This window comes from Bombyx mandarina, chromosome 13, assembly GCF_030267445.1.
Source record: "Bombyx mandarina strain Sakado chromosome 13, ASM3026744v2".
In the NCBI taxonomy this organism is placed as follows: domain Eukaryota; kingdom Metazoa; phylum Arthropoda; class Insecta; order Lepidoptera; family Bombycidae; genus Bombyx; species Bombyx mandarina.
This window is the reverse complement of record NC_143220.1, coordinates 4,354,069-4,379,374: the sequence shown is the minus strand read 5'-3', so window position 1 is coordinate 4,379,374 and position 25,306 is coordinate 4,354,069. Positions and strand designations below refer to the sequence as shown.

General features: G+C 39.1%; 1 protein-coding gene across 5 annotated transcripts in view; it reads right to left on the bottom strand.

The window, feature by feature from the left end:
* Positions 1–25,306, bottom strand: part of LOC114239787 (adhesion molecule nephrin) — a 241,423-nt gene that overhangs the window by 139,303 nt on the left and 76,814 nt on the right. For all 5 annotated transcript variants that reach the window (XM_089732570.1, XM_028170173.2, XM_089732571.1 and 2 more), the window contains exon 2: positions 6,853–7,055. In XM_089732570.1, coding sequence (XP_089588696.1) covers positions 6,853–6,949 — 97 coding nt within the window. In that variant the 5' untranslated portion in view covers positions 6,950–7,055. The remainder of the gene's footprint in view (positions 1–6,852; positions 7,056–25,306) is intronic.

Below are 25,306 nucleotides of genomic sequence, written 5' to 3'. Positions count from 1 at the left end.
AGCCCACCCACTAAACGACTCCCCTGCACTCTTACACCCGACGTCCGATCCCCTCCGAGGTCAGAACCCGGATGAGGTAGGGGGGCTACCGCGGTCAACACTACAACCAGACGGCGCGGCTCACCCCAAGGACGCCCAGCCGACGGAGCCTTCGAGGCGAATCGAAGGCTCTGAAACGTCGGCCGTCTCGGTACGGCAGCCCGTCGGGCCGCCCAGACGGTGCCGCTGGTGTCCCGGAATACCCCGCTGGACCAGAACCAGCCTGCCGGGTCGGGACGCGATACACCGTCGACCGGTCGCTCTATTCACTCCACGGCAGCGCGCTAGAGTGCTGGTAGCGCGCCGCGCGGCCTCACCCCTCAGGTCGCCCCTTGACCTTCACCGGGGGGAGGCCGCCGCCTACAGGGGCCGGGACGTACGGGCGTATTCCCGCCTCCGGCCCCCGGCTCGACGGCGACGGATCGGTGCGGAAAGGGAAGAGCTCTCCCTCTCTCGCTCCGCCGCCTCCTTCTGCGAGATGGTGGACTCGCAGAAGTCGAGCATCGCCTTCCAGGACGCGTCGCTGCCGAGCATCGTAGCCACGACGCGCGGCAGCGAGAGGTCCTCTCCAATGACCGCGACGAGGGCGGCGCGTTGCTCGTCGAATCCAGAGCAACGCGCCAGCGTGTGTTCCGCTGTATCTTCCTCGTCGCGGTCCGCGCAGTGGTGGCACTGCGCCGTCGGTTCCCTTCCGGCTATCTTATGCAAGTACCGGCCGAAACATCCGTGGCCGGTAAGCATTTGCGTCAGCCGGAAGGTGAGGCATCCGCGGTCGCGGCCCACCCAGTCCGCGAGAACCGGGCGGACCGCCTCGACGGTACGGAGGCCGGCCGACGGGTCCGCCAAGCGGCGAGACCACGCCTCCAGCACGGACCGCCGAGATTGGAGCCTCCGCGCTCGAACTACTCCTTCGCCGGGGCGCCCTTCCCCCCTAGAGCGGAGGTCGCTACGCCACCTGTAATCGGCAGCGAGCGCCTCCGCCTCCAGGTCCCAGGGTGGCGCCCCGGCGAGCAAGCACGCCGCCTCGAAGGAGACGGTGCGGTATCCTCGGATCGCCCTGACCGCGATCGCGCGCTGCGGACGTCGCAGCGCCGCGACGTTCTCGCGGGTCAGGGCGTGGCACCATACGGGAGCCCCGTATAGTGCCATCGACCGCACCACCCCCATGTAGAGGCGGCGCGCCACCTGATCGGGACCCCCGACGTTTGGAAGAAGCCGGCTCAAAGAGCCGGCCGTCGCCATCAGTCGAGGGCCCAACTTCTCAAAGTGAGCGCGGAAGTTCCACCGACCGTCCAGTTCGAGGCCGAGGTACCGAAGACCGGTCACCCCGACCCCGACGCGGACGCCTCCGATCACGAGGTGGGCACCCAGAGGCGGCGCTCGTCCCGGCCCGTGAAATAACAGGGCCTGGGTTTTGTCGAGCGCCACCTCGAGCCCCAACCGTCGGATCCTAGTGACGACGTGTGCCACGCCTGCGCACGCCAGACGGGCAGACTCCCGGTAGTCCCTCCCCGGAGCCACGACCAACGTGTCGTCGGCGTAACATATTACGCTCAGCCCGGGGACCCCCCTTACTCCGCCTACCATGTAGCTCGCGTTCAACACATTCACACGTTGCGCTTGTGTAGTGGTTGTGAATAAGCGCGTGGCGTGACATCACACTGCATTTTGTTTGTTTTATTGCATAGACGGGTGGACGAGCTCACGGCCCACCTGATGTTAAGTGGTTACTGGAGCCCAGATATATTTACAACTCCTTTTTTTTGTTTGGTTTATTGCATATATGGTTGAACGAGCTCACGGCCCACCTGATGTGAAGTGGTTACTGGAGCCCAGATACATTTACAACTTCTTTTTTTTTATTGCCCTTGTAGGCAGACGACCATGCGGTCCACTTGATAGTGAGTAGTTACTGCCGCTCATGGACGTCAGCAGTACTATGTAGAAGCAGAGCCATGCTTAGCATGCTTAGCATTTAAGCAGCTTACATAATTTAATTATTTTTATTTATTTAGTTTATTTTTTTATTTATTTATTTATCTAGTTTAAATATATAAATAGAAAATTGTTGCTCCATTCATAACCAAAGAAATTCTTCACGCGTGTGTCGCAAAAAGCAAATAAGATATATACTGAATCACTAAATTCTCTATATATAAAGCGAAACAATCATGCACTTGGCTTTGAAGGCTGGAATAGCCGTTACACAATAAAATTATAATTTCTGTCTCATGTTGAAAGAACTGGTATAAGCTCTGTAATGACTTTCGGGTCTAATGGGCGTTTGATATTAACAGGCAACGAATTAGTTTACCTATCAAATACCAGGGAAAAAGAGGGATTTACGTGAATTAAATTTGTTTCACATTTATAACTGAAAAAAAAACACACACAAAAAAGACTGAAATAAACTATGATTCTTAAGATTTCAAGTCATTTTATCAACATCCTTACTAATCGATCAGCCCCTCGAAATCTGTTTACATTCTTAACGGACTGGCTGCTGATCGATAGGATCTCGGTCCGAATCAATTAAACTCAATTTCCTAGACTACATTTTGAAATGTCACAAATTCGTTCCGCGGCCGAGGCAACGCGAATTCCCGGGATTAGCCCGCTTTGATGTGGGATGACTTGCCGACATGGGGCCGAAACATTTGCCAAATGCACGAACACCCCCCAAACTTTGGGAGTTTGGCAAGTTCGTCGAATGTCCATGATGGGGTGTGAGCGTGATGCAAAGTTTTAAGGGATATACCGCTTTCAATGAAACATCGCTAATGGTGCTTGCAGAGGAGATTACGAGAATTCTTTATCTATACTAATCTATACTAATATTATAAAGAGGAAAGATTTGTTTGTTTGTTTGTTTCGAATAGGCTCCGAAACTACTGGACCGATTTGAAAAATTCTTTTTCCATTAGAAGCCGACATTGTCCCTGATGAACATAGGCTACTTTTTTTTTTTTTTTATTGTTTCAAGTGTGTTTTAATGTTTCCGAAGCGAAGCGAGGGCGGGTCGCTAGTTCGATTAATAAAATTGCACACATAGCTTAAGCATTTTCAAGGAGTTTACTTTGTTTTGCCTCTATAGCTCGAGGCTCTTTACTTTTAAGGGTGAGACATTCACTCATAGCAATTAATTTAAAACTACAGCCTCATATGTTCTACTGTTATGTCACTTGATACTAAGTGATTTTCGAAGCACATTGATTGTCCAATCAAATAAGTTTGATGCCACAATTTACGTTACGTGCAAAGTAAAAAGCATGACTGCTTGCCGCTACTTGGTGGCAGAAGTATCCTGAACGGTATAATAGCCACCGACTTTGGCTCGCCATACAAGCTCGCCACACATACTTCGCAAGGAATTCTTAAATTTCGTCGTTTTTTCTAAACTTCCATCTAAGGTATTTTAGTTAGAAACCCGTGCGGACTCACAAGAGTGAGTAGGTACCACCGCCCCGCCTATTTCTGCCGTGAAGCAGTAATGCGTTTCAGTTAAAAGGGTGGGGCAGCCGTTGTAACTATACTGAGACCTTAGAACTTATATCTCAAGGTGTGTGGCGCATTTACGTTGTAGATGTCTATGGGCTCCAGTAACCACTTAACACCAGGTGGGCTGTGAGCTCGTCCACACATCTAAGCAATAAAAAAGTTAGATTTTACGAAGAATTGCTGTTAAGTTTTTTTTTAATTGATAGGTTAAATTTTTTTTTTTTTTATTGCTCCCCACTCTTCAAACCGAAACGCATTACTACTTCACGGCAGAAATAGGCAGGGTGGTGGTACCCACCCGCGCGGACTCACAAGAGGTCCTATCACCAGTAATTACGCAAATTATAATTTTGCGGGTTTCATTTTTATTACACGATGTTATTCCTTCACCGTGGAAGTCAATCGTGAACATTTGTTGAGTACGTATTTCATTTGAAAAATTGGTACCCGCCTGCGGGATCCGAACACCGGTGCATCGCTCAACACGAATGCACCGGACGTCTTATCCGTTAGGCCACGATGACTACAAATTCACTAGATTAAAACTATCTAGTAGCACTTCATCGGTAGCGATAGTCGATTGCGTTTGCTTTTTGGTAAGTGCTATTCCAATACTTGCGATAAAGACACTTGCTTCTATTCAAACCCAGACTAAACTGATCAATAAGCATTTATTACAATTTTTAGAAAGATAAATATATAGTAAATGGCCAGGCCAGAATGTGGCCAGGTTTTATTCAGATTTTATTTTATTTTAAACACAAGTGGTTGCTTTAATTTGTAATTAAGCAGCAACACGCGTCTAAGTTGCAGTTCGATGTTCGCATTCCCTCAGAAAAGTTAGATAAAATTTTGTGTACGTGTATTTTTCATGCGAAACGAGTCCGCATTGTATTATCGAAAACGTACGCGCGTGAAAGCTGGAAGCCGTAAATAATAAAGCTCGCGTGTGTACGATAAACGGTGCAGAATCTGTCAAGCTTCGCGTTAAACGAGTTCTTTACGGGGTGAAACTAAAAAAATCTCGGGAGCTTTCAAGGAAAGTCCAATTTCTGGTTAAGACACTTGTTCCTGCCAAGCTTATGATTTTATAAAGCCGATTAAAATTGCTATTTTCTTTGTGTTTCAGGCTGAAAGCATCGAAAGCTTTTATTACCGTAGACAGATAGACGCAGCTCACGTCTACCGTGGTTACAGAAGCAGAAGATGGAAATGCCAAAGTCACCACTGAACCGTTGCCCCGACCAGAACGTTCTCCAAAAACCTTATTTGGAGAAATACTCATCATAGAGTCTAGGAAACACCGTGAGGGAAGATTCATTCAAGATTCGGATAGTACGTGGATGATAATAATATATTTCTCTGAAACACAATGTGGATAAACAATGTGATTCCAGGTAATAAGAGTGCACTCTGCTGCAGAGGTAGGCAGTATAATGGAAAAAACATGATGAGATCATAGCAAACAGATCTTCAAAGCACCTCTTTTAATATATATTTTTTTATGTTCTTTTTTTATTGCTTTGATTGGTGGACGAGCTCACGGCCCACCTGGTGTTAAGTGGTTACCCATAGACCTCTACAACGTAAATGCTGCCACCCACCTTGAGACTAGTTCTAAGGTCTCAGTATAGTTACAACGGCTGCTCCACTCTTCAAGCCGAAACGCATTACAGCTTCACGGCAGAAATAGGCGGGGTGGTGGTACCGTGTGGACGCATAAGAGGTCCTACCACCAGTAGAAAATAAATGGTATAAAACACAACGATCAGAAGTATCTTCCTAGGTTAAAAGTTCCAAACGTTCCAAAAGTTGTGCGCTTACTTAAATAATTGGAACCTGGCGCAGGATTCAATCATTAAGCGATAGAAACAATATATGGGTCGGGTCTGGCTTACGCCTCAACAAAGGGCCTCTCGCTTCAAAATTTAATTTTATATACATAAACGTTCTGGTATCCAACAAAGGCAAGTTTTCTAATACAAAACACGAAAACAACGATTAATACAAGTTCCGATGGATGGTCGAAACTCACACACGTCCGCGGGCGTCTCATTAGAATTCTGTGCCTTCCTTCATACCCTCCCTGTTACTGCCGCATTATGTTTTAATATATGAATACTGTCTACTGATATTAATAACTTTACATACGAACATATGTTGCGAGCGTGTGTCGGAATGCTAATTTTGTGTATCATTCCGCGGGCTGCGGTTAGCTCTGTCGTTTTTTTGTTTATATTTGTTTGTCAAAGTTTGAGAAGTTCAAATTTTTTGCAGGCGATTCATGTTTCGATTCAAATGGATTGTTTATGTTCGTTTTTTGTTTTGTTACTTTTTTTTATGATTGTAAGATTACTGGTGGCCCGAAGGCCTTTCCAGTTTCACCGGGACAGGTGGGCGAGCAAAGACTCAGCCAGGAGGTGTGGGATTTGCTAACAGCTACCCGAGCGCCTCCGAAGGAGACCTAACAGCTCAAGAGCAGCTGCTTCGCGAATGAATCTACTACCGGATCGGAATCGCGACCCGCTGAGAAGATCCGGCGAGAAACTCAGCGAGCTGATTCATGGGTTTGGTTGCACGGCGAACTCTTTGTCGAGTTCGAGGAGTACGGTTACCGAGGTCCCTTATCCTGCTCCTAGTGTTAGAGCTGAAGGCGTCTAATGCAAAGGTTACTGGATCTGATGGATCCGTATGGACGTGTCTAGGGCAAGTTTTGTTACTCTAAATTCTGCTCTAGTTTCCTAACTCGAGTCACTGTTGGTATCGGCATTCATCACGTTAATGTAGTCATTAATGCGTTCCTCACATTAATCTGGATAATTTGGCTGGGCAGATATCTGTCAAAAATTCCAATATTTATTTTCCATTCGATTCGTATGACCACTGCGTGGTTTTCAACAATAAATCAATGATAAAAGTGTGGTGTGCATACATTTTGTTTTTTCGTAGAAGCTTATTGATTTTGTTCATGTTGTTGTGATTGCGAAAATCAACTTTACCATCACGATACTCCCGAAACATGAGCGACTCATAACTATTATTATATTATTGCTGAATCATAACTACTTACAGTACGGGCTCGCGATGAAATGTTTGCTTTATTCTTATTTTATAATCGAGTTGAGACGTACTTTTGAAATTCATTCTAATAAGTATATTTTCACTCTAAAACTGTAATCGATGAAATCTTTGACAAAAATCAGTCAACTAACACTTACCCTTTGAACTTACCACTATGTCATCATTAATTAAAAAAGTCCAAAATTACGGTAAAAAAATTAAACAACTGATTAAATTCTTATACATAATACTTACCAGTGATAAAAGTGTTTTGCGTGGCTGAAGGCGAATTACTCAGAGCCAGTAGAACGAAAGCGAGCAGAGTCCTTTGAACGCCCACTGCTATATGCATTTCGGTATTTTTCTCTAACTAACATTAAAAACTAATATATATTCACATATGGACTTTCACACTTATCACTAGCTATTAATTCGCCTATTCGCGTTTCCAGTCGGATCTGAAACAAGAAGAATGTGTTTTTAATTATTATTATTTTGTTTGTGTATAGCTTATGTATTTTTTTTATTGCTTAGTTGGGTAGACGAGCTCACAGCCCACCTGATGTTAAGTGGTTACTGGAGCCCATAGACATCTACAACATAAATGCGCCAACCACCTTGAGATACAAGTTCTAAGATCTCAATATAGTTAAAAGTATTCGAGGACTTTATCTAGTAAACGATTGGGCATTGTAAAGATTGTGATATAATTATTATTTTATATTTTATTATTATTATGATTTATTATTTTTATACGTGAATGTGATAAATGTATAATCATGTATCATTTATCAAAATACGATTCTTCAGAAGATTGTTTAAGACTATTCTTAACAATTATTCCACATTCCATAACCGAGAATTCATGAATCAATCTAATTATAACTGGTCACATAATTAAAAAAGTATATTAAAGATGTTTTTGAATGCCATGCATATTTTGATATCGCTGTTATTATATCGTATAAACTAAATCAAACTCGCAGAGTTGATCAAAATTGTTTTCCTTATTACAGTATTTATAAAAAGTCAGTTTTTGTTGTCATTATATTATTTTCAACATCTCAAATATTTTAGAGACTGTGACCATGTCGGAAATATTATAGAGATATATTATAGATATTTTATATATATTATAGATAAATATACGATATATACATTTTAATTAACAGGAAAAATACAGAGAGAGAGAGTCATGTTTCGATTTTCGAATGATTTGATTACACGGATATTTTTACACGAAGTTTTGGGCCGCTGACGCATTTCGCGTCTTCAATCAATTTATGATAAAATAATGAAACTTGGGCCCGCTGCGGTATTCCAACAGCTAATTGTGAAATATAAAAAAATATAGACATCATAATATTATGTCTCTCTATAATATTATGTCTCTCTATAATATTATGTGGTAGGACCTCTTGAGAGTCCGCGCGGGTAGGTACCACCACCCTGCATAATTCTGCCGTGAAGCAGTAATGCGTTTCGGTTTGAAGGGTGGGGCAGCCGTTGTAACTATACTTGAGACCTTAGAACTTATGTCTCAAGGTGGGTGCGCATTTACGTTGTAGATGTCTATGGGCTCCAGTAACCACTTAACATCAGGTGGGCTGTGAGCTCGTCCACCCATCTAAGCAATAAAAAAAAAAAAAACGAAACTTTTTTCCCGTTGATCGATCGATAAATAAGCTTCTCTGAAGTAACAGCAATGAGTTTTGTCGTAATCGAATGAAAGGCTTTTAAATGCATAGAGGATAAACACAAAAACATAAATTTTAATACACAGAATAGATAGATTAATTGATAGAGATTAACCGGAGCTGATTATAGATTATGACGAAAATATATATAGGTAGTATTACAAGGATTGTTAATAATATTTTTTATAGTTTCCAACACATATTATACAGTTGTTGAGCGTATTAAGAAACGCATTGTGTTTTTATTTTAATTTTAAATTGCGATCACGTGAAATACTCATAAGTATACGATGAAAAATAAACAAAAGTAATGATGTTTTACGGATAAAATTTCTAAATCACAATACGAATGCAGGGTCTTCGAAATTGTCTAAATGGTGGTAGAACCTCTTGAGTCCGCACGGCTAGGTACCACCACCCCACCTATTTCTGCCGTGAAGCAGTAATAGGTTTCGGTTATAAGGGCGGGGCAGCTGTTGTAACTATACTGGGACCTTAGAACTTATATCTCAGTGTGGGTGGCGCATTTACGTTGTAGATGTCTATGGGCTCCAGTAACCACTTAACACTAGGCGAGCTGTGAGCTCCTCCACCCAACTAAGCAAAAAAAAAGATTTTGAAAGAGCCGATGTAAGTATAAATGTATCTACCTCGTAATCTTCAAAACATTTTTTTTATATACGTATACCCTTACATAGATCTATGTACACAGAGTTAGATTTGATTGAGAGATTTGTACTCTGTAACGAACAATTATTATATTGTATGAAACTTTCCCGAGTTCCGTAAGTTTTGGGCTTTGAAATTTCGCAGCTTACAATTTAGTAATTTCGTTTCATACTTACTTAGTTAAATCATTTCGAATTAAATCGTGATTAAATTAATTTTTTAAAAATAATCTTATACGAGCTTCTTGAGTTCCCGATTGATTGTTATTATGAGGAAATTAAATTATCTTAAAACCTCGAACCTCGCCACTTTATAAATCTACTAGCGACCCGCCCTCGCTTCGCTTCGGAAACATTAAAACACACATGAAACCAAAAAATAAAATAAAAAAAGTAGCCTATGTTCATCAGGGACAATGTCGGCTTCTAATGGAAAAAGAATTTTTCAAATCGGTCCAGTAGTTTCGGAGCCTATTCGAAACAAACAAACAAACAAATCTTTCCTCTTTATAATATTAGTATAGACATAATACAACTGTCTTGTTTACCGTTGCCGCCAAGCATCATTCATTTCGTGCTTAAAGTTTTATTTTCATTGTACTCGAAGAGTGAACGAACTCAGTTTTTCACGGATTTTAAGAGATTAGTATTAGACATCACAGCATGAGACGTGAGATCGTAGATCGTAGTCCAGTCTTCACTTTCCAGTCTAGTCAGTCCATACTTTGAGCCGGAAAATATTGGATAAATTTTGGTTTTAAGCTATTGCATAGCTTCTATCGCGGGCTTTGAGCGCGGCGACTGAATCAAGAAATTCCGTAACGAAAATAACCTGACACCCCCACTACGCCTACTATGTAGCTCGCGTTCAACACATTCACACGTTGCGCTTGTGTAGTGTTTGTGAATAAGCGCGCGGCGTGACGTTGCACTGCCGCATGCACATCATGAAAAGTCTGCCCATATCTCCCTCGCGCGGTCTAGGTTATGAGTGTGAAGGGGACAGATAATGTTTTGCTTTTATTAATGTTTATAAACATAGCGTGGTCTTATTTTATTGTTGTTTTAATATTAAATTATTGTCGATTTATAATTGCATAAGTTGATAATAAATGATATGCAATAGCTTTACCGCGGCAGTCTCCGAGTGCCACACGTTTTTTTTTTTAGTTTCGATTTTTAGACGATGTTATTCTTTCATCGTTGAAGTCAATCGTGAGCTTGGGTGAATTACAATTCCCTTAACAAAAAAAAAAACCAGACTACGCAATTTGAACACCGGCACAGTTGCATCGCTCGAAGCGAATGCACCCAGCGTCTTATCTTTTAAGCCACGACCATTAGCGAACTGGCGGAAATCAATCACATCATTGGTAACGTTCTCAATTATGACTTAATTCAGACTTAACAATTTACTAGCGGTTGTACTAGTCCTATTTTTTTTATTGCTTAGATGGGTGGACGAGCTCAAAGCCCACCTGATGTTAAGTGGTTACTGGCGCCCATAGACATCTACAACGTAAATACGCCACCCACCTTGAGATAAGTTCTAAAGTCTCAGTATAGTTACAACGGCTGCCCCACCCTTCAAACCGAAACGCATTACTGCTTCACGGCAGAAATAGGCAAGGCGGTGGTACCTACCCGTCCGGACTCACAAGAGGTCCTACCAACAGTAATAAACTAAGTAGGACCTCTTGTGAGTCCGCGTTACGATGTCTATGGAATCCAGTAACCACTTAACACCACGTTGGCTGTGAGCCCGTCCACTCAACTAAGCAATAAAAAAAGCACTTTTACGGCTCAGCCTCGAGTTTTTAGTCATTATATTATTTGTGACATTTCCAATATCTTAGAGCTTTCCTGGTCACTGGCAACTACGGTCTTATACGTTGTATTGTAAAACTGACAGAAATAAATTAAGAATCTACTCTGTATCCGAATTATCGTTGATTATTCAATGCAAATTCAACCACGCACAGAAGGATAGAGTAAACGTACAATATCAACATTGTCTATTACAGTTTCCATTTCGATAGTAAACTAAACATCGCAGCTATCACAAAGGGGAAAAGGTCAACGAACCGGAAATAATAATAATTGAAAATTTCAACAGAACAGCCAATCAAAATGAACGGCTATTTGAATAATTCTGAAATGAGTCTAGCTAATGTTTATTATGATGAGCGTGGATGAGGAGCGAGGTCACAATGTTGTTCACGTTAACCTGACAAAGTGAATGAAGCCACCCACAGTGAAACATGCTGTCTTAATTATCTATATATTAATACGTGAAGCAAAACTTTGTATCCCTTTTTACGAAAATTGCGCGGACGGAGGAGTAAGAAATTTTCCACACTTATAGAGAATATAGAGAAGAATAATGCATAAAAGATACATTAAATCAATAAAGAAAACATTACACACACTACATACCATGTATTTGACGCACACACTATTTATTGTCAAACTTTTGTTCTTGACGTCTGTAGTCAAATTGAGAATAGAATAAATATTGTTTGTCTTTATTAATATTTTTTTATAGTGTAACCTTGACGAAATTTGTGATTATAGAAGTATAAAATATAATCATAATAGTGTACCAACCTATATACCATTTCAATTAATTATAGTCGAATTTCGACTACTGCGGAAACTCTAGTATTGATAACTACCCTCAATGCTCTACGTCAAATAACTGCGCAATTAAAAATTTCTGTTTTTCCTTCATTGCGGTAGACATTCGCGAATGTGCATTAAGTAAATACATATTTCATTAAAATTCGATACCTGCGCTTCGAGCACCGATAAACTCATACCACTCAATACGATCACATAGGGCATATTATCATTTAAGTAACGAAAATCTAAATTATAACGTCAGAAACTGCATTCATTTCCAATTCAGACTGTTATTTACGTATACTAAATAAGCTTTTCTACAGTTTTGTGCAATGCAATCCAAACTAAACAAAACTGACTGACATTTACATATGAGTATATGTAGTATTTAAATAGCTTTCTGTTGTTTCCACTTAACAGTGTCATAGAATTATTATTCAGAAATTTAAATATTTTCATCAATTTTCTTCCATCCAAGGAAGTATTTTATTGTTAGTAACATGATTTGTTTTTATTCATCTTGTTGGCAGATGAGCATACCATCTGTGTGTGGTGAGTGGTTACCGTCGCCCATGGACATCAGTAATTCCAGGGCAAAGCCAAACCGCTGCCTACTGGGCAGGATGTAATCTAATCAAAATACTGCTTGACTGCTACCTACTATCGATTTTAGAACAGCTATTATGTAATTAATGCACAAAAATACTCTGCAGAAATACACGCTGGCTTAATACATAAAAGCTTTTTTTTATTTTGAAATGTGTATGTTTGTTTAAGTTCATCTTATAAGCTACTACCATTTTCTTTAACCTACGAAATACTGACTAGGAAACCTTGCAAACTGTATGAGCAGTATAGGAATAAGATCTTTTACTTATGACAGCCGGTTTTCATTTAGTTATTTTTTTAAATTGTTTCTCAATATTTAATGATTATTTTCAAAATATGAATATAAATTAACGATAATAATATCTTTCGAAAAGTTTTAATATGGTTATTAACCCAGATGTCCTGTTTTACTAGAAATACCAAGCGACCGTCTCGCTTAATTCGAACTTACACCAACTTATTAGCCACTAGTGGCGCCCGCCCCGGCTTCGCTTGGGAAGTAACGCACGCGATGTAAAGAATTTTAGGTATTTTTTTTTACATACTGAAGTTTCAGTAAGGATCCTTAATTTTTTTGAAAATACAATAAATATAGCCTATGTCACCCGGGGATAGCGCAGCTTTCCAACAGTGAAAGATTTTTTTAAATCGGTTCAATAGTTTCGGAGCTTATTCAATACAAACAAACAAACAAATCTTTCCTCTTTATAATATTTCTTTTTTCCTATTCGTACACTCTTGGCAGAGTGGTCGTGGTCATGCATCAGTCGGATCCTGCGATACCGATGCTCTCGCGATGCGACGCCATGTGGCACGATGTTTCGCAGAGTGAGAGCAATCATTTATGTTGGAGTGAGTCACAGATTTTATGAGGTCGGTCCATCGTGTTGGAGATCGTCCGCGAGATCTTTTGCCCTCGATAATATTAGTATAGATCAAATTCATGCAAAAATAATTTAAGTGAAGTGAATAAATTAATGCGTCATTAAAAGCAGTCGAAGCAGTTTTAATTGTAACAAGATCCGGATATTACAGCGTTGTTGTAAAGAGCAGTTGACACGAATCGACCAAAGACTTTTTTATTTTTTTTTTAATGCCTTTGTAGGCTGACGAGCGTACGGCCCACCAGATGGTAAGTGGTTACCGTCGCCCATGGACTTCAGCAATGCCAGGAGCAGAGCCAAGCCGCTGCCTACTGCAAGGCAAGACTGCGGGCAAGATGTTAGCAGCAGAGAAATCTGTCTACTTATGTTATTTATCGGACTTGATAATTCGCCTTTATAATATACAGTTGCGACATCAAGATTTTTTAAGAACACTTTGAATACCCATCGTTTTTCTCTACACCTAATACTAGATTCCATCCAGTTGAAAAGCTAAAGCCGTTTGAAGTTTTTATATTTGACTAAAAATATTTATTCTTGACCAGTCTCGGTATATAGTCAATAAAATCTGCTAAGTCAACATCTAACATTATTAAATAAATTAAATCAAAATGCAAATAACCGCTAAAGTTTAAAATAATTAATAATAAATTATTATTGTTTTTATTATGCAAATGCGGTATCATACCATTCTGTCTGCATTACGCCTTTAAGCTAGAAGTCCCTTAAATCAAAAGTCCCTCAAAAGAAATCTCGAAATCAAATTTACGATTTTTTAAGCAACCACAGCAGCTTCCGCGGCCTCAGCTTTTCGTTCACAGTTATTTATGCTAATCGAGATTGCGAAAAGAGGAAAATACCGCCGGCGTAATACCCATAATGCATAACAAGGCTTTATTCTCGCTTCTAATAAAAATATGGCCACGAAACAGCGAATATTGATCGCAATTGTTCGCGCTCTTCAGAAAACGTAGGAAAATGATTTTTTTTTATTGCTCAAATGGGTGAACGAGCTCACAGCTCACTTGGTGTTAAGTGGTTACTGGAGCCCATAGACATCTAGGATGTAAATACGCCACCCACCTTGAGATATAAGTTATAAGGTCTCAAGTATAGTTACAGCGGCTGCCCCACCCTTCAAACCGAAACGCATTACTACTTCACGGCAGAAATAGGCAGGGTGGTGGTACCTACCCGCGCGGACTCACAACAGGCCCTACCACCAGTAAACTCCTTTAAAAATTTCATTATAATAAGAATAACTTTGAAGCTAAAATAGCCAAAAAAATAAAGACATATTAAATGCTATGATAGTATTTATAACTAATGTTAAAAACAATATTATTTAGTGTATTACTTATGAAAAATGGTTTTTAAGTAACGAAATTTATGAATTAAAGTTTTGACGTCATCTCTCCATTGACAGAATAGGATCCACAACGCAGACGGTTAAAGTTTTCACAGGCGCCCCGCCTATTTCTGCCGTGAAGCAGTAATGCGTTTCCGCTTGAAGGGTGGGGGCAGCCGTTGAAACTATACTGAGACCTTAGAGCTTATATCTCAAGGTGGGTGGCGCATTTACGTTGTAGATGTCTATGGGCTCCAGTAACCACTTAACAGCAGGTAGGCTGTGAGCTCGTCCACCCATCTAAGTAATAAAAAAAGGCGACTAAGGCGTCCATTCGTCGGTATTTGATTATTGTACTTAGTTATTGAACGGTATGCTATTGTGATACTTGATTGTGGGGAGCCTTTTATTATGAAAATTCCAAAAAAATCTAGACCTCCCTCAAAATATGTTAGTTATGTCCGTATTCAAACAAATAAATATGAAACTTGTGTCAATTTATTTCATTTTAAATTAGACGTTAATTAACGTTACATTCAAAATGTCAACAAATGACACCCTAATTATACACGAACCATTCTCCGAACCATTGAAAAGATTAAAAATTAGTATAAATGGAATTAATAAACACGATATTAAATATTAAAGGCTAATTTTAAGGCTTGCGGATACCTTAAAAGAACACCGTACAGAAATGTTCTCATTGATCGCAAGCTCTACATTTACCCTAGAAGGAAGCTTCATGAAAAACCTTCGAAACAGCTATGAGCGTGGACATTAAAAACGTTAGACGATAGCTCGTAAAAAATAAGTGGTAACGTTTTTGTGAGGTGAAAAAATGCAGAGCAAAAATTTGCGAAGCGGCTTACCTCCAAAATATATTATAGTTATAATCAAATTTAATATTATACTTACCTCAAGAAATTGAAAACTACCATATTGTTTAAGAAGCGATATTTTGAATCTCGGTTAGGTACCAGAGTAAACAAAAATGTTGATAAGGATCTGAAGAATTAAAGACAGCACCATCAAGGGAAGTCTTTGTCCAGCTATGGACTATACAATACAAACTGATGATGATTGATCTTGAAGTGATCTGAGATAGAAAGGACACTGCTTTTCATCCTTTTCTGAAGGTCCTTAGAGACAGCGCGAATGAAGTCACGGGAGGTTAATAATTCTTCGTAAATTATTATTTATCTGCGCTGGTACATTCGCGGCGAATTTTCCTGTGCGAGAACGATGTGAAAGTAAAAATGCAATAATCGGGTCGGCTGATTTAGGTAGCTTCTTTTTATGTCTGGTTATTATCCCAATTTCTTTAGGTCAACTCTTCTAGTACTTCTTGAATCCGGAATATCCATAATGTCATAAACGAAGATACAACCAGATGTACCAAAATAAAATAAATGTGATTAACTACTAGTAAATAGTAAATAGTACTATACTATGTAGCTATTAAGCTTTGTAAAACAATTATACCTATTCGAATTGAATCATGGAGGACTTTGATATTGAATTATGGTATATTGGTAAGGTATTGTGGTATTAAAGAAATCTAGGATAATAGATAAATCTATACATATAAATAAAATTAGAGTGTCTGTTTGTAGTATTGAAATAACCGCTTTTTACTACATGTATATGTATATATTATATACGGTACATACACCAAAATAACATTTTTACAATTTTTGTCTGTCTGTCTGTCTGTTTGTTCCGGCTAATCTCTGGAGCGGCTGGACCGATTTTGATGAGACTTTCAGTAATAGGTAGCTGATGATATAAGGAGTAACTTAGACTTATTTTTTAGACTAGCTTCGCCCCGCGGCGTCACCCGCAGTTATTGTCGTACCGTACGCAACATGGCGGGCTTCGCCTATCAATACTAAAATTTAATGTTTCCGAAGCGAAGCGAGGGCGGGTCGCTAGTTTGAAATCAAATTCCTAAATATGTCATAAAATGATTGATCAAAAAATTGAATCCAGAAAACTTCACAAAGCTTAAACACCACAAAAAAATACGTTTGACCATCGAAAAGGTATTTATCCTTATACAATTTTTCGCTTTGTAGTCAGCTTCGTAAATCTGTCATGAAGCCCATCATTCACCTTAGACGTCCGAGCCCAGATGGCTGCCTTTATCCATCTTGGCGGTGACACTTTTGATCCCAGATATAAACAGAAATACGACCGACCCATTTTCCGGTATGAATGAACTGTGATCAATAGAATTTCTCGTCAAACTTTGTTAAATGTATGTCGAATAACTTCTGATAGGTATGTTGTAAAAATAGTAAGTTCTATTTTTTTTTCTTCTAATTACTGAATTATTAACAGAGTCCACAAAATAAATCTGTTATCTTTTACCGTGAGAACCGAGCAGTGACATCGAAATTATTTGTTGTCGATCTCAAAAAAATCAATTTCGTGGCGTGGCTCAACGCAACATTGAAAGAGTAAAGTGACTCTAATAACTATCCAACTGGTTTCGGTTTTGATTCCAAGTCAGTATTGTTTTTTTAAGTTTTGTTTTAAATTAAATTCACTTCTTCTTGTCCTATGTTTAAAACACAATCAAGCTTACAACCTTATTTAAAATACAATACATTACTCAAATCATGGCAGCAATAAATAGCAGTAATCTAAAACTGCATCCAAGGTATAATTCCGTGTCATCATTAAAATTATCACAACTATTAGCTGAATAATACATGAATGTGGAAATGTGATGTGAGAATTCGACTGGCAACGAAGCTCTCTGAAAATAGTTCGCTTTGGCATGTTAATTACTCTTTACGTACCCAACCGACCATACTGCTTTTAATGAAGTTCAAGAGAAATACCTAGAAATAATAACAATAACTGGAAACAAATTACGCACGGTCATCCGGCCCAATTTAGGATTCCCTGTGTTATGGGACCAGAGACTGATAAACATGTTTAAATATATACATATATGTATAGGTAATAAGAACTCAAAAAAACAGTAAACAAACCTGTTCATCATACAATGTTTGCCCGATGTGGGAATCAAAGCGACGACCCTAGATGCAACCGTCAGAAACGCTGACTATTGCACCACCAGATCAACCAAATGACACTAATTTTCACTAACAAAATCACTGACATTTGTTTTGTGAAGATAAGGTTTTCGACGCCCCCTTTCAGGTTCTAATGGGGCGCATAGTTTGAACGGCTGCCCATGACGAGTTATTTTCTCAGACAGCGACCGTAAACTTTCGAGTGGCCAATGAGCCGGATTTCCGAGGTCCCCATTTACTTTGTATGACTCTTCAACAATTTCAACATCCCCTTTCCAAATAGAAACAAGGGCGTAATGTGTTTGACGGGGACGAGCCCGGGCTTTTTCCCCGATTCCATTTTTGGTCCCATAATTTGGCGTTTACGTTGTTCACAAAATCTATAACATTAAAAACGAGACAAATATTATTATGTCTTTGAGTTTGCGAAGGATTGGATCTGGTGTGACAGCCGAGTTTTTTTTTTTGCTTAAAAATGAAAGTGAGTTTTTTGCTTTCGAGAGAAATTCACTTTTCTGCTTCTTGTTTGCTTACCAAAAAAAAACCTTTGTAAAGAACAACGGACCTTCGTTTATAATTAGTAATTCTATTTTGACGAATGACATTCTATTTCACATCGAAATAGCATACTGTAACTGTAACATTATTTTTCGTAAATTTATAGAAAATTTCGAGGGCAAATAAGCAATAGGTTTACCTAATCATGTTTGGGTCATTGTGTTGGATTATAATGCCGAAATCATAGTCAAATCGATTTTTCTTTCAAGGACTTTCTTCAATCTTCCTTTGAAGTAAATCCCCTTTTAATCACATACTCTTCCCTAAAACTCACTCTCCATTGAATTCCACATAACTTAACGAAAAATGTTCTACAGATATCCAATACATAATTAAAATATTTCCAATAAGCTGTTATTTATAGAAAGACTAATTAGGTTAATCTTTGATTTTATTTTTTGCGAAGACGGAGCGAAACAACGGGCAATTCTAGCTCACTACAGTTCCTATAATGACGATAATCCGATTGGCCGCTTTTCTCGCTAAATCTTTTGCAATTATGGACTATCTCACGAATATAGTTGTGTCACGTATGGAGTGCTTAGTTAATTATAAGGAGAGTCTCGGTCTAACTCCCAGAAAATGTTATGAAGCCCTCGAGGTAACTTTTTAATAGTATTTGTTAGGACTTGACTTAACATGTTTTGGCGTTAGTGGTACAAAAGTCGAATGCACTAGATTTTTGAAATGAATATTATGAAACTGTATTTTATTCTCATTTGGTGTTTGAGAAATTTCTGAATGACCAATGACTCGAATGCTCATCGCATTAATACTTGCTAACTTATCACTGTCTGGCATTGAGCATGCAATGCTCGACAGCGATGAGCCTTGGGCTTCAATCTTGCAAAAGTAGGAGGTGAGGTGTGACAGAGTGCTGTTTTCTCTCCGCACCAATCCGTCATCATTGATACAGGAGTCAAAATAGAGATCTTGCCCGAATTCTAGGCGTCCAAGTGATTTTTGACAACCTCCGTATGCTGATTTGAGGACTGGTGTAGGAGACCCAAGTAGGCAAAGTGTAGGTCACTCTACAAGCTTCCTATGGAAGAGCAACCGGAAGTCTCTCGAAATTATGCGGCTTAGTAACTCAGCGAGAAGACCGGTGGTTTACCTTGCCCTTGTCTCTCTTGGATGAGTTTTGCCTAATCCGAGAACCGGACTCGGTTCAACACCGACATCCCATGTCTAGCGGCTCCAATACGTAGTCGAAGGTTCAGGTGGTCCAGAGAATTTCCTCTTGACCCAAAATAAAAAGCTGCGTGATTTCAGCATCGCGCACTTTTCTGGTAGGATTATTTTCAGTTTGACTTCTTGATTAATTATCTTTACTATCAAGGAACTGAAAGCGATTACGCAATGACACTGTTTTCGACACCCAATCGAAGCTTTTACGGCACGAAAAGGCAAAATTTCCCTGCGGTAAACTAAGCCTTTCTTTTCACTCTTTTCTTGTGGTCACCTCTGACTACTTATACATGAGCTATATATATCCATAAATACATATTTAATAATTTTTAAATATCTCGTTTAGTTATTTATGTTTTCAAAAAGAGGACACTTGAGCGAAAATAGTTCTCTCTAAAATGTGTTCAGCTTTGAATGAATCTCAAACGGTATTAAGACTAACAAAAGCAAAGCTTAAAATACGAAAAACAACATTAAATTTTCATATCTTTCCGCCAATGATCAAAACATACGCATCTTTTCTTCAGAGCCGAATAACCTTTGTACACGAGCCCGTCCATTCCACAGTCGACTCTTTCCCGCCAAGGAAAACAAAAAAGACGAAAAATTAAATTACGTGTCCTCCGGAACTAGCTTTGAAGTCACAAAAACAAAAAAAAATGTTTGTCTCGTATCTTCAAATAACTTCGTACATACATAAGTTCGTGATGTGTGTCAGTCACCTTTGTCTAGATGTTAGAAAGGATGTTAATATTTGACAGAAACCTGTTTATTTTACGGAACAAAGCAGTAATATGATACTGCCAGCAAGTATATGTAGATGGTTAAAAGAAGGCGCCAAGCGTGGATTTTCTGCTACATTACGAGTATATGATATGTATATGCGAGATATTTGGAAATCTTAACAAATATATTAACTTCAACTGTGAACTGAACCCGGATATTTTAGCAGAGCAGTCTGTGGCTACCCGTCATACAACACAATATATCTGACAGATGCCTGAATCTCGCTTACGAAATTTTCGTAGAATTAATTGGAATTTTTCACACACAAGCCTTGCTATATGAGCTCTCAAAGTATATAAAAGTTATACGGCTTAAATGTGAAGTTGGGTGCAAAAAAAATACAATTAAATCCTCTGTCGGGAAAAAACTAAATTACTTTCCGTACAATCTATTAAATACGAGTACACCTTTTAGAATTAGAAACTTATAGATGCTGTAAATTATTTAACCCTTTGACTGCCATATAGGTCACCGGTGCCCTACGCGGCACACTGAAGTAATCGATTACTGTTACTAAGGCGTCCTAGTAGACTCTGGGAAAGACGAATCCGAAAATGCTGAGAATGAATCCATTTCTAAGAGACCTAAAAGACAAAACGTACATTAAAAATAAAAGTGTGTTTCTGTGTGTGTGCAAGTCCCACACGGTAGAAGTGAAACTTATAAATAAGATATAGATATACTGACTATCCCACTACACAGGAGCATACATATGGACAATGTTTAGTAGACGATAGTGGGGACGCTACGAAGAGTCGCACAAAGAGGAGACCGAGAACGTCTAATGTGTTCTATCTCATTCGAGCTCACAGCTCACAGCCCACCTGGTGTTAAGTGGTTACTGGAACCCATAGACATCTACAACGTAAATGCGCCACACACCTTGAGATATAAGTTCTAAGGTCTCAGTATAGTTACAACGGCTGCCCCACCCATCAAACCGAAACGCATTACTGCTTCACGGCAGAAATAGGCAGGGCGATGGTACCTACCCGTGCGGACTCACAAGAGGTTCTATCACCAGTGTGTTTGTGTCTCTATGGACTTATTTTTTCGTTTCATCGAGTTTGAAATCACAACGACTCTAAAGAAGTTTCACTTCAACAAAAGTAGCCAAAGTTGGGCAATCCAGGCGCCTTAGTAACAGAAATCGACATAATTACTTCAGTGCGCCGCGTAGGGCACCGGTGACCTACACGACAATCAACGTGTTCAAAAATAAAAAATACTTACACGCTTACATTGTTTGAAACATTTCCACAATTAGCTTACTAAACTTAACATCGAAACTAGTGCTTAAATGTATCATAAAAACGTAAGGCAGTAAAACGTTTTGGCTCGAATAAATCTATTCACTATGTAACAGCCATCAATAATGTTGTGTTTAACAAAATAATTTGCTGGTTCTTTGAACAGTCGCTGACTTGCAGTTTATTGGCGGGTTGTATGAAAGAAAGAAAATTTCAGCTGTTTTTATGTAATATACTTTCATGTGGAGTCATGTTTACTGGTATCTTGTTAGCGCTCCCGAGTAGTTACCGCCACCTTGCTTATTTCTGCCGTGAAGTAGTAATGCGTTTCAGCTTAAAGGACGGAGCAGCCATTGCAAATAAACTGAAAACTTAGAACTCTTTTTCTTTGTTGCTTAGATGGGTGAACGAGCTCACAGCCCACCTGGTGTTAAGTTGTTACTGGAGCCCTATAGGACATCTATAACGTAAATGCGCCACTCACATTGAGATGTAAGGTCTAAGATCTCAGTATAAGTTACATGGTATAAGTATTACAATATCTCAAGGTGGGTGGCGGAATTTACGTTGTAGATGTCTATGGGTTCCAATAACCACTTAACACCATGTGGACTGTGAGCTTGTCCACTCATCTAAGCAATTTAAAAAATAAATGTGCTATAGATTCTCAGTTTTTTTTTTCTTCTAAATATATCACAAATTCTATGCAATATTCGAAAGCACGCACAGATGAAATACATCCATTTATTGTACAATTTAGTATTTATATGTAGTTATATGTATTTGCTGGCTAGCTTATTTAAAAGAGCGTCGATTTTCGGCTTAAGTAAAATCTCTGAAAAATGTTTCGCATTTCAGAAAATGTAGAGTCGCCAACGTGTAATGTGAAATATTTTTTAGAAAATCTATCGCGTTAATCATTTCGGATTGCTGGTTCGCAAAAATATTTTTATAGGAAATATAAAAGTGAAATAACAGTCACTCGTCACGAGATCTTCAAAACTATGAGCCTGTCAGACTTTAAATTGGGCATAGATACTCCTTTTACATTATATTATACGCTCAAGTTTTTTTTATATGGATTACAGACAAATACGTTTATTTTAAGTAGAAGGTTTATTCTAAAATTTTAATGAACGAATTTGATAATTAATTTTGAATTAAATTAAAAAACATGGAAACAAACTCGCAGTTACTCTAATAAGATTTTAAATGGAATGAATTGGAACTCCTCTGAACTCGTGGATCTAAGGTAGTTTTCCTGATGCCATTGATGCATATTTTCTTTGTGACAATAAAAATAATGAATTATGGTTATTCCGCATTGCAGAATACTATATATCAATAACGTGGCTATATCGTTGGCTTCAGACATTTTTTATTTTCCTACAATGATTTTTTTTTAAATTTCTCTTAAAATAAATAAATAAGGGTGCGTGTACTTATGTACGCGCGTAAGAAGTTATACTTAATTTTTATTAAATTTATTTCTTTTTTTTTTAATATTAAATAATAATAAATATTTAACGTTAATAATTTAATAATATTTAGTATGAATTATATTAAATAATTATTTTGTCATTTATATTACTAAAAAATGAATGCTAATAACACTTTTTTTTACGAGTGTACATGCGCGAAAGTTCACCTGCGGCTATATTCAGACTCGCCAAGTTACGTCGGTCGTATTGTAATGAGCGATTTAGTGGGCAACTTCATTTCTGTTAATTTTGTGTCACGGTGCGTAAAATTTCACTCTCATCAATTTTTCATAACGCGCCTAAAGAAGTATAACTTCAAAAATTAGTCGAAAGGTGGAAATCCCAAGATAAACAGAGCAATAGGATACACGAATGCGTCTAAAGTCGATTTTAAAAAAACAAAATTCAACCTTGTGTTTCAAAATCTTGGTTTTGTTTTTCAAACGATATTTTGGATATTATTGTCAGTACCGCATTGCTGTAAAGGCTTATGTCGTAACGATGAACTGCTGCAACAATTCCCAACGTTAATGACATAGGCTCGTTTATTCTAGATTCCAACTAAAACATTTCAAATTCAAATTGGTTCTAGTGTGCTACAAATATCCATGCCACTAGATTGCGACTCTAAGTAGCACACAAGCAAAGGAGAATCTAATACAATAGTACTCGGTAATCACGACGTATTTTTTCAAGAATCTTCCAGAATGCTCTGTTTAAAATCTAGTATGAAAATGCTGTAGCTTTTTTAAAAAAAAAATACGCCTATCTGTTTTTTTCTTTTCTTTCAGATATATAATCGAAAATAAATATGTAGAAGATTTATAACTTTAAAATCATAATTAAGCGGTTACAGCAGCCCATAGATACCACACGAAAACAAACCATAATCAGTATGAATTAAAGTCCTCTTACCGCTGTTTAAACCTTCACAGACGCTGGCAAAATATTTCATAATAATTAATGAGGTCAATTCAATTTTGGGTATTGAACAGAATCAAAATACATTGCGTCGCTAAAATTATTTGTCACGCTCACGAAGACATGGCTTAATTTGAATAAACACTAGAGTTATCCTACACCTGATATTACTCTAGAGCTAAGTCAACAAGCCCGCTCACTTAGATTACCAGATTAATGACCAGGACTTGTTTAACTTGTCAGCACATACAAGTGCATTCTAAATACAAATTAATTTGGATTTTTGATCGCAATGTTGACTAACAACCATTATTGCTGCCAATACGGACAGCTACTACAAGTTTCAGTTTATATCTATAATTTGAGATTTGGTGTGTAAATAATTCTAGCATATTCTGGTACAGAACATGAAATCCAAGCTGAAGACCGTTGAGGAGATAAGATTTTTTACATGTGTGATGGGTACCGAAGATTGACATAGATATTTATATGCGTTTAAATATATATACACAAATATAGATAATAAGCACACAAACTTTTTATAATATAATAAACACATCACTTGTTACTGGTGGTAGGACCTCTTGTGAGTCAGCGCGGGTAGTTACCACCACCCTGCCTATTTCTGCCGTGAAGCAGTAATGCGTTTCGGTCTGAAGGGTAGGGCAGCCGCTGTAACTATACTGAGATCTTCGAACTTATATCTCAAGGTAGGTGGCGCATTTACGTTGTAGATGTCTATGGGCTCCGATAACCACTTAACACCAGGTGGGCTGTGAGCTCGTCCACCCATCTAAGCATTAAAAAAAGATCAACCGAAAATATTCACACGAATGTTTGCCCAATGTGGGAATCGAACCCACGATGCTCGACGCAACGCTCAGGGGTACAAACTACTGTATCACCGAGTCACTCATAGTATAATATTATTAAACATTACATTACATACTAGGCTGCATAGACATCAACCCAGCGAAAAGTACTGCGGTGCTATTTCAGAGGGGAAGCTCCACACGGATTTCCTCCCGGATTAGGAGGAGGAATCTCACACCCCCGATAACTCTCTTTAGACAACCCATACCCTGGGCCAGGAAGGTCAAGTACCTGGGCGTTACCCTGGATGCATCGATGACATTCCGCCCGCATATAAAATCAGTCCGTGACCGTGCCGCGTTTATTCTCGGTAGACTCTACCCCATGATCTGTAAGCGGAGTAAAATGTCCCTTCGGAACAAGGTGACACTTTACAAAACTTGCATAAGGCCCGTCATGACTTACGCGAGTGTGGTGTTCGCTCACGCGGCCCGCACACACATAGACACCGTCCAATCTCTACAATCCCGCTTTTGCAGGTTAGCCGTCGGAGCTCCGTGGTTCGTGAGGAACGTTGACCTACACGACGACCTGGGCCTCGAATCTATCCAGAAATACATGAAGTCAGCGTCGGAGCGGTACTTCGATAAGGCTATGCGTCATGATAATCGCCTTATCGTTGCCGCCGCTGACTACTCCCCGAATCCTGATCACGCAGGAGCCAGTCACCGTCGACGCCCTAGACACGTCCTTACGGATCCATCAGATCCAATAACCTTTGCATTAGACGCCTTCAGCTCTAACACTAGGAGCAGGCTTAGGGACCCCGGTAACCGTACT